At 54.3% G+C, this 9,082-nt stretch overlaps 1 protein-coding gene across 1 annotated transcript; it reads right to left on the bottom strand.

Moving 5' to 3' along the window:
- Positions 1-4,166: 4,166 nt before the first annotated feature.
- Positions 4,167-8,105, bottom strand: LOC139059150 (uncharacterized). Its single transcript, XM_070537145.1, has 2 exons — positions 7,858-8,105; positions 4,167-7,809 (listed from the first exon to the last, which is right to left on the bottom strand). The coding sequence occupies exon 2, from the start codon at positions 7,114-7,116 to the stop codon at positions 5,833-5,835; it is 1,284 nt and encodes a 427-aa protein (XP_070393246.1). The 5' UTR covers positions 7,117-7,809; positions 7,858-8,105; the 3' UTR covers positions 4,167-5,832.
- Positions 8,106-9,082: the final 977 nt, after the last annotated feature.

Genomic DNA, 9,082 nt, shown 5'->3' with positions numbered 1-9,082 from the left:
GAGATCAAAGTCGCCGTACCACGCGCCAATTGTAGTCGTTAAGAAACCGGACAACACTATTCGGCTGTGCGTCGACTTCAGGGAACTAAATAAGATACTCATCCCGGATTGCGAGCCAATACCCCGTATTGATGTAGTACTTGCGTTTGTGGGTCAAAAGAAGTTTTTCTCCAAGTTTGACTTCACTAAGGGATATTGGCAAGTACCCATGTCTACCGAAAGTCGAGAAAAAACTGCTTTCTCCAGCACGTCTGGGCTCTACCATTTCATCTACATGCCGTTTGGTATTAAAACGGCCCCTGCAGTATTTGCGCGCCTCATGAGATCCGTACTGGGAGGCTTGGCGAACGTCCATCATTATTTCGATGACGTTGTCGTTGCCACCGACACATGGCAAGAACACATAGATACCCTCAGACAAGTCTTTGAGAAAATCAAACAAGCCAACCTCACAATCAAGACAAGTAAATGCGAAATAGGAGAGAGCAGCATAACATTCCTGGGTCATCGGATTGGGAAGTATAAAGTTGAACCACTTCTCAAAACACTAGACAAGATTCTTGCTACTAAGCGTCCTACCAACAAGAAAGCCGTGCAGTCATTTCTTGGCCTGACCGGCTACTACAGGAAGTTTATCCCGAACTACGCCGAACTGACGAAGCCGTTGACGGACCTTACCAAGAAAGGACAAAGTAGTACTGTTGTGTGGGGCCCCACTCAAGAAGAAGCGTTCACGACACTAAAGAGCAAGCTCAGTGAGGCTCCCATCCTCCTTGCCCCCAACCTTTCGAAAGAGTTCGTACTGCGCACGGACGCGTCCAACACAAGCCTGGGCGCAGTATTGCTACAAATAGGAGACGACCAGGTGCTGCACCCTGTTGCTTACGCTAGTCGTAACTTATTACCTCGAGAAACTCGGTATTCGACAATTGAACGGGAATGTTTAGCACTCGTTTGGGCTGTACAAAAATTTCGCATTTACCTATAAGGCAAGCCTTTTGTTCAGTCAGATCACCAACCGTTACAGTACTTAAATTCCGCCAAGCACGTCAACAACAGAGTGTTGCGTTGGAGTCTCATCTTACAGGAGTATTCCTTTACTGTTCACTACATAAAAGGTTGTGACAATGTCGGAGCTGACTACTTGAGTCGCGCGTAATCACATTTATATAACAAAATGCGATTGGACAATGCGACCACTCAAGAGCTTAGTCTTATTTGAAAGCGAACGGACCTGTGCTAGTTAACAGAGCGCAATGCCCTGTGAACAGTGTGTTGTGTGCTCATATGAACAATCGGACAAACATGCATGACAATTTTCCTTTTTCTTTTTTTTTTCATCCCGCGTCCATGTGTTAGAATAGTTGTAAACAACTTTCTTGAAAAGGGGGGTATTGTCATAATATATGGTGCGCGGCAGTGGAAACATAAACATACGAATACAGTGCGCCGTACGGGGGCGAAGAGGACAGTGAATCTTGGCAAATACCCGCAAGAGAGTCATCATCATCATCGGCAGTGGCGCCTCAAAAAGCGTGGCGCGAGAGTGTGGCCCGTGACCTGTGGCGTGAGCAGTGCGCGAGGTTCGGCGGTCGACGAAAAGCAGCTTCCTCGCTGGGCGTCTGGCCCATAGGAGCTATCACCGACCGCGCCAATGAGTGAGTGAGTGAAGTAACTTTATTTTGGTCCAGAGAAGACGCAGGGGAGACCCCGCGCCACCCGGCTAGTCCCACGTAGGGACCGCCAAGCCGAGCTTGACGGCCCGATCGCGGGCACTCTGGACGGCCAGGGTTTGGTCACTGAGTTCGGGGCTGCACAAGAGCGCAGCCCACCTATCCTCGCTGAAGGAGGAGCCGATGGCTTCACACCCCCACAACACATGGTCCAATGTTGCCCTTAGTCCACAGGCAGGGCAGTCCGCACTGGGGTATCGTTCGGGGTATATGGCATGAAAAACCGCGAGGTTAGGGTACGCACGGGCTTGTAAAAGTCGAAGGGTAACCGTCCGCGCCCTACATAAGGCGGGGTGCGGGAGGGGGAAAATCCGTCTTGACAGATAGTAGTGCGTCGTGATCTCATTAAACGTAAGCAAGGGTTCCCCGCGGGGCTGAGGGGCTGCTGAGGTGGCGGGGTCAGTGAGTCCTCGCGCGGCCTCGTGTGCGCCCTCGTTAGAGTTAGAGGGAGAACCCTCAATCGACCCCAAGTGAGCGGGAAACCAAAATAGAGAATGCGGAGAGATACTTTTGGCGCTTTGGAGAATGCGGAGGGCCTGGGGGGAGACCATACCGGTTTGGTAGGCCTTAATGGCTGCCTTGGAATCACTATATATTGCCTCTCTGCGACCATCGAGCACAGCCAGCGCGATTGCAACCTGTTCGGCTGCCAGGAGCCTTGAAGTGCGTACCGTAGCGCAGCAAGTGAGCCTAGAATTGGAGTCTACGATGGAGACGGCGGATGCCTCTTGTTGAACATATGCCGCGGCATCCACGAAGCTTGCCTCAATGTGGTTATTGCGGACATGCTCGAGTAGAGCTCTACCCCTGGCCCGACGTCTGCCGACGTTGTTTGCGGGGTGCATTTTGCGGGGCATGGGCGCGATGTGCAGTTGAGACCTGATGTCGCTGGGAATCCGCATGGCGTCAGGGCACTGGTCGACAGGATTGAGGCCCATCTCGTCGAGTATCTTGCGGCCCGTCGGGGTGCCGGATAGCCTGAGCAGCTCTGAGTGCTCTTGTGCCTCGATAATCTCTTCGAGCGTGTTGTACACTCCGAGCTTCAACAGGTTTTCGGTTTGGGTGCTTGCAGGCAAGCCGAGGGCAAGCTTAAAAACCTTTCTGATGAGTGAATTGAGCTTGTTCCTCTCAGCCACATGCCAATTATGCATGGCCGCCGAGTATGAAAGGTGGCAGAGAACAAAAGCATGTATAATACGGATGAGATTTTCTTCCTTGATTCCCCGGTGCCTGTTGGCGATCCTCCGAATGAGGCCGAGAGCACTCTCCGTCTTGGCGGTGATCTTTCTGAGTGCGGTTCCATTGGAACCGTTAGATTCGATATACATCCCCAATATTCGGAGTGAGTCCACTCTAGGCACCGGAGACCCGTCACCAGTGAAAAGCCGTATTTCGCTTTCGGACGCCGGTTTCCAATCACGATGGCCGCCACCTCTGGGTCTTTTCTTGTAGAGAAGTAGCTCAGATTTTGATGGAGAACATCTGAGCCCAGTGGGGCGGAGGAAGCGCTCAGTCGCATCGATGGCGCTCTGCATGGCGGCTTCAACTTGGCCGTCGCTCCCGCCGACGCACCAGATGGTGATGTCACCTGCGTAGATAGTGTGGTTAATTCCTTGAATCTTCGCGAGCTCCTTAGAAAGCCCGATCATTGCGATGTTAAATAATGTTGGCGAGATGACTGAGCCCTGAGGCGTGCCGCGTGAACCGAGGGTGATCTCTTGCGAAAGGTATCCTTCGATCTTGAGCTTGGCAGTTCTCTGGCTAAGGAAGGATCGGACGATGTCGTAGACCCTCTGCCCGAGCCCGAGGCTGGCAATAGACTGGAGAATGAACTCGTGTGAAATATTGTCGAATGCCTTCTGCAGGTCTAGTCCAAGGATGGCTCTGGTATCTCCCGTGCTCCGATCGATGATCTGATGCTTTATCAGCTTCATGGCGTCCTGTGTCGAGAGGCCGGCTCTGAAACCAATCATATTGTGGGTGTACATGTCATTGGCCTCGATGTGCACCTTGAGCCGGTTGAGCAGGGCATGCTCTGCAACCTTACCAACGCAGGACGTCAGGGAAATTGGTCTTAGATTCTCTATTCCTGGTGCTTTACCGGGTTTGGGGATGAGTACCGTGCAGGCCGCCTTCCATTGTGTGGGGACCTGTCCACTGCGCCAGACTTCATTAATCCTTTCAGTGAGGAAGTCGATCGACTCATCATCGAGATTCCTCAGCATCCTGTTAGTGACGCCATCTGGACCAGGGGCAGATTTGACGTTGAGTGAGAAGAGGACATCTCGGATCTCGGCCGCGGTAAAGTCCTGCTCCAACTCCGGCACTGCACACCCCGCGTAGTCCGGGAACTGGGTAGGGGCAGAGCTATCCGCGACCGGCAGGTACTTGTCTATGAGCTTGTCGACAATCGACACGTCCGGGGTAGAGTCCGTAGCGAGGTGGATGGCTCGCGCGAGGGATCGTCTCTGGCTGGATCTGGTGCTGCCCTCATCGAGAAGGTGTTTGAGCAGACCCCAGCTCTTGCCTGATCTGAGCTGACCCCCGACGGATTCGCAGAGCTCATCCCATTGTTGCTTACACAGGGTCTTGCAGTGATGTTCGATCTCCCGGTTAACTTCCGAAACCTTCTTGCGGAGCCGCCTGTTATGCCTCTGCCCCTTCCATCTCGTGAGGAGGGCTTGCTTTGCTTCCAGCAGGTGCGCCAATCTGCTATCCATCTTGTCGACGTCGAGCTCAGTGACGACCTCCTTGGTTGCCGCCGCGGCGTCATCCCTTATCCCTTTGCACCAACCTTCAAAATCTGTCTCCGCCATCGGTGCGCGCTCGGCTCTGATCTTGCGGAAAACGTCCCAGTCGATCAGCTTGAATTTCCTCGTGTTATAGCGGGCTATCGGGAGGGAGACTTCGATGACGTAGTGGTCACTTCCGAGGTCTAGAGCCGTGTTGACCCACTTGACCTCCCCTACGTTCTTGACAAAAGAGAGGTCTGGGGTAGTGTCCCGGCATGCGGAGTTGCCTCTCCTAGTGGGGAAGCCCTTATCGGTGATAAGGGTCAAGTCCAGTTCCATCGCAGTCTGCCACAGTTCGCGTCCCTTGGGCGTGTCATGGGTGTACCCCCACACCCTATGTGGAGCGTTGAAATCCCCGACGATGACAAGGGGGTCCCCACCGGCCAGGCTGACGGCCCTCTTGAGGAGAGAGTTCGCCCTCGCCCTGCGGTAGCTGGGGCTGCAGTATACGTTGAGGATATAAAGGCTGTTTCTTCTGAGGCCCTTTCTGGGTGGGTTCATGAGGATTTCAGTCATGACGTACTCGATGCCATCACCAACTGGGCCGAGGTCGCGAGAGAGGCAATTGTACCTTTTGCTGACAAGGGTAGCAACTCCCCTGCCTCCTGAATGTGAGGATACTACCAGATAACCTGCGAGTTTGATAGGAGTACTAGTTGCAACTTCCTGAATAGCGATGATTTGGGGCTTAACCGCGAGAGTTCTTAAATATTGATGCAGAAGCGGCTTCTTGTTGGGAAACCCTCTGCAGTTCCATTGCCAAATACTAAAGTTCTCGTCCGCACTATCCATGGCTAGGCTGAGAGGAGGCTTGAACGGCCCTGAGAATCGCGCCCTCCGTCGGTGGTGCTAGTACATGACGTCGTGTTGCGACTTGCGAAGGAGCGGGGCTGGGTTCTCTCCTGGCATCGACCTCCTCTAATTTGCTTATCCGTTCACTGAGTGCACCTAAGCCAATTTTTGGGTGCGATATAGCTTCCTGGACCTTAGCTAAGCTAGCCTGCATGCTGGCGAGAGCATTCTTGAGTTCTGAGAGCAATTTTATAGTCTCGTCTTCCTCTCTGTTCTCTACCGCTCGACGCTTGGGCGCGCGCGCCGCGTGGGATGTCTCGGATATATCCATGGCGACCGGGGCCAAAGGGGGTTGCGACGAGGAGGGTGAAAGCGCGAGTTTCCTAATCTCCGCCATCTCCGCAGCTAGCCTGCACATTTCTTGTCTAACCTGCGCGTTTTCTTTCCTCAACTGCTCGTTAACTCGTCGCAACTCCTCGAGCTCGTGTGCGTGGTGCGAATCGCGAGGCGGGTCGTCACCCTCTTGGACCTTCACGTCCCCCTCGAACCTTGTCGGCCCAGGAGAGCGTGAACTTGCTTCTAAGGGCGGTGGGCGTGCGGGAGCGGGACCTGGTCCGCCTCGACGTGTCGCGCCCCGGCCTGGAGCTGGAGCGAGGCCGAGAACCGGAGCGTGCCCGGGAACAGGCCCGTCCTCTGGACCCACGGCGGGAGCCGGAACGTGCCCTGGACGCTGAGTGGCCCCTGGATATGGAACGGACTCTCGAGCGGCCCCTGGAACGGGAGCGTCCTCTGCGCTGAGCACCCGGAGTGGACGAAGCCTGGACGAGTTCCGCAGTGTCCGAGCGCTGATGAGGGGACTGTGACACGGCACCGGCCATCTTGGCGCGCTCACTGCGACGACGACGCACGATGTATGGGATCTTGAATCTTTGAGCACAGTCCTTATTAGCCGTGAGATGCTGGCCACCACAGAGCTTACACTTGGGGGTGCACTGATGCTGCTCATCGGGACTAGGGGCACCACAGCCACGGCAAATAGCGTCAGCTGGATTGGGACACACGTCGGCGCGATGACCGAGGCGGCCGCACGTATAGCACACGTCGAGTTGCTTGCGGTAGAGTGAGCACTGCATGAGCAACGGTCCATACCTGACAAAGTTCGGTACACGATGCCCGTCGAACGCGACGATGACCGTGCCGGTTTGAGCTATTCTCTTCGCTGCTAAGGCGAGTGGATTATTGGTGTTGACAATCTTGGCATCGATGATGTCAGGGCCGTCTTGAAGAGGGATGTTGCGGATCACTCCCTTGCACGTGGAGTGCGGGGCCGTCTCGTAGGCACTGAGCTCATATACCTTGCCCGAGATGAGCATCTGCTTCATCCGGACGTAGCGGTTCGCATTCTCGCGCTTGGGAGTACTAGCAACCATAATATTTTGCTGTAGATTCGGGCATAGAGTATCTTGGCATAGATCTTCCTGACTGATGCCAGCGGAGGCGAGTATTGCGTCAGCCACCGTAACAACGCCAATTTTGGAGATATTGAGTCCACCTCGCGGCCTGATCACAATCTTGATATCATCTCGAGGAAGTGAGGGCATTCGTCCCGCTCGTATCACTCTGGATTTTAGCGCAGCACCGCCTGATTTGCCACGTCGCGCTCCCGGCTGGAGCGATAGCGCATTAGTGTCAGCCGTGCGTGTTTTGGCGCCAACTCTTCTGGCCCCCGCAGACTGCCAGCCTTGATCTTGGGTAACCTCTGCCGGGGAGATATCCTCCCCCGCCACTTGATACTCCATCTTGAGTATGAAGCGTACCCCGCCTTTAAAGGGACAGTACGCGGCGGGCAGATGGTTCACGAAGCGAAAAGTTCGGTCTCAAAGCTCGGGCACGGGCAGGAGGCTCGTGGCCGAGGCGCGAGGCGCGTGGCCTCGGGGAGCAAAGCTTGGCAATCGTCCGTAGGTTTAGCTTGGCGGCCACCGCCTTGCTGCTGTCAAAGCGTGTAAATATGTGAAAAAGAAACTCACAGCGCTGCGGATGGTCTCTCTGAATACCGCTTTTCGAGCTGCGTCGAATAATGCAGACGGTCTGGCGCTTCCGGGTTGCAGTCCGCAGGAAGTACGCGTTGAATCGGGAGCTCATGTGGAACAAGTCCGCTGAGTTGGCCCCCTTGCGGAGGAACCCAATACGCCACACCTGAAGCAACACTGTCGCCCGCTGGGAGGTTACCTCGCCCCGCTCTTCCGCTGGGCACTGGTCCAGGAGGGCAGGCGGTCCGTAACTGGGGCACTCGAGCGTTCGGGTGAGCGGCCACAGGGCTACCCCGCCAGCTGTGGACGCGACCCGGTGACTGCGGCCGGCTACCTGAGCCCCGCAAGGCAGTCCGACCCGGCCGTCCAACCCGGCTGTCCGACCCAGCCGACCGTCCCGGCCGTCCAACCCGGCTGTCCGACCCAGCCGACCGTCCCGGCCGTCCTACACGGCTGTCCGACCTGCCGGCCGACACTGTTGTCCGACCCCGCTGGTCACGGCTGTCCGACCCGCCGGCCGACACTGTTGTCCGACCCCGCTGGCCGGCATCGGTTCAACGAGGTCTCAGACACGGCGACACACGCTTCCGCCGGAACTGTAGGCCAATCGTAATCCACCGATACATATAGTGCATGTCGCCTATGAGGCATTTTGGGACATTGTCACGTGTGTGTGCCGTTATCTGTGTCGTGTACGTCAATACCAGTCTGATGTGTGTTTTTGCTTCCGCGTGCTGCTTCTCCCTTTTTCTGGAGTGATCCGGCCCAATAACATCAGACACTCATGCACCAAAGGGGGATCATGAGAGTGGCTTGTTGGGCTAGTTGGTACATGGTTATGCTAGGAGAATGCCAGCAAACTTTAGAGTAGGAAAAAATCGAGAGGCAGACATAGACAAAGAGACAGGAAGGTGGCTGGACAGGAAGGTGGCTCTAGCCACCTTCCTGTCTCTTTGTCTATGTCTGCCTCTCGATTTTTTCCTACTCTAAAGTTTGCTGGCATTCTCCTAGCATAACCAAAGGGGGAAGGGTGCATTTTGGAGAACATTCGTTTAGGTTGGTCGTGGTAAAGGGCAATGTGCACTCAACGCTGAATATCTATACTGAAGGGCCTCATAATGTCATTATTCATGTCTACGTTTTGCATAAAAACGTTAAAATTGAGTGAAAATTAATGACTCCGAATTCTGTGTTCCTTGTTTGCAACACAGTGGTTTTGGTGAATCATTTTTGGTATGTTATTAGAGTGTTCTTGCATTCTCATAACGAAGGTCCACGTTCACGGTAATTCTGTGCTTTACGAACTGAGGTACGCTGAATTTCTTAAGGCCCTCAACGCCAAACCGAATAATTGGCGGCTTCACCTGAACAGCGAAGCATTGCAGTCAATAGCAAGGCTTAGCGTTGCGCAGGAATTCGTCGGTTTCTGTTTTAACAGTACGCTGAGGTTGCATGTTGAAACGAAGCAGAACGGGAAGGAGCACCTCTCACAGAGAGTTCATATATAAATTTTCACGAGCTATTTGCAAATGCTAGAGCCCTGCAGGTGGAATAGAGACAAGTTAGTGGTGACTACAACCTGATCTTGGCCATGGTGACTAGCAAGGTGAGTGTAGTTTCTGGGCAACATTTAATTTGCTTGGTTTCAATGCTCTTCTGCGTATCCGCTCCCTCGTTGCCCACTTGCGTGCAGACATTAACTTATAAGAATGTAGGACCACAATTTTTTTTATTT

The sequence above is a fragment of the Dermacentor albipictus genome, chromosome 1 (assembly GCF_038994185.2).
Source record: "Dermacentor albipictus isolate Rhodes 1998 colony chromosome 1, USDA_Dalb.pri_finalv2, whole genome shotgun sequence".
Taxonomy (NCBI): Eukaryota; Metazoa; Arthropoda; class Arachnida; order Ixodida; family Ixodidae; genus Dermacentor; species Dermacentor albipictus.
This window is presented reverse-complemented; position numbering and strand designations above follow the sequence as displayed.

Coding starts and splice junctions, on each gene's coding strand:
- LOC139059150 (XM_070537145.1), bottom strand. CDS start 7,116: ATGGAGTATCAAGTGGCGGGGGAGGATATCTCCCCGGCAGAGGTTACC.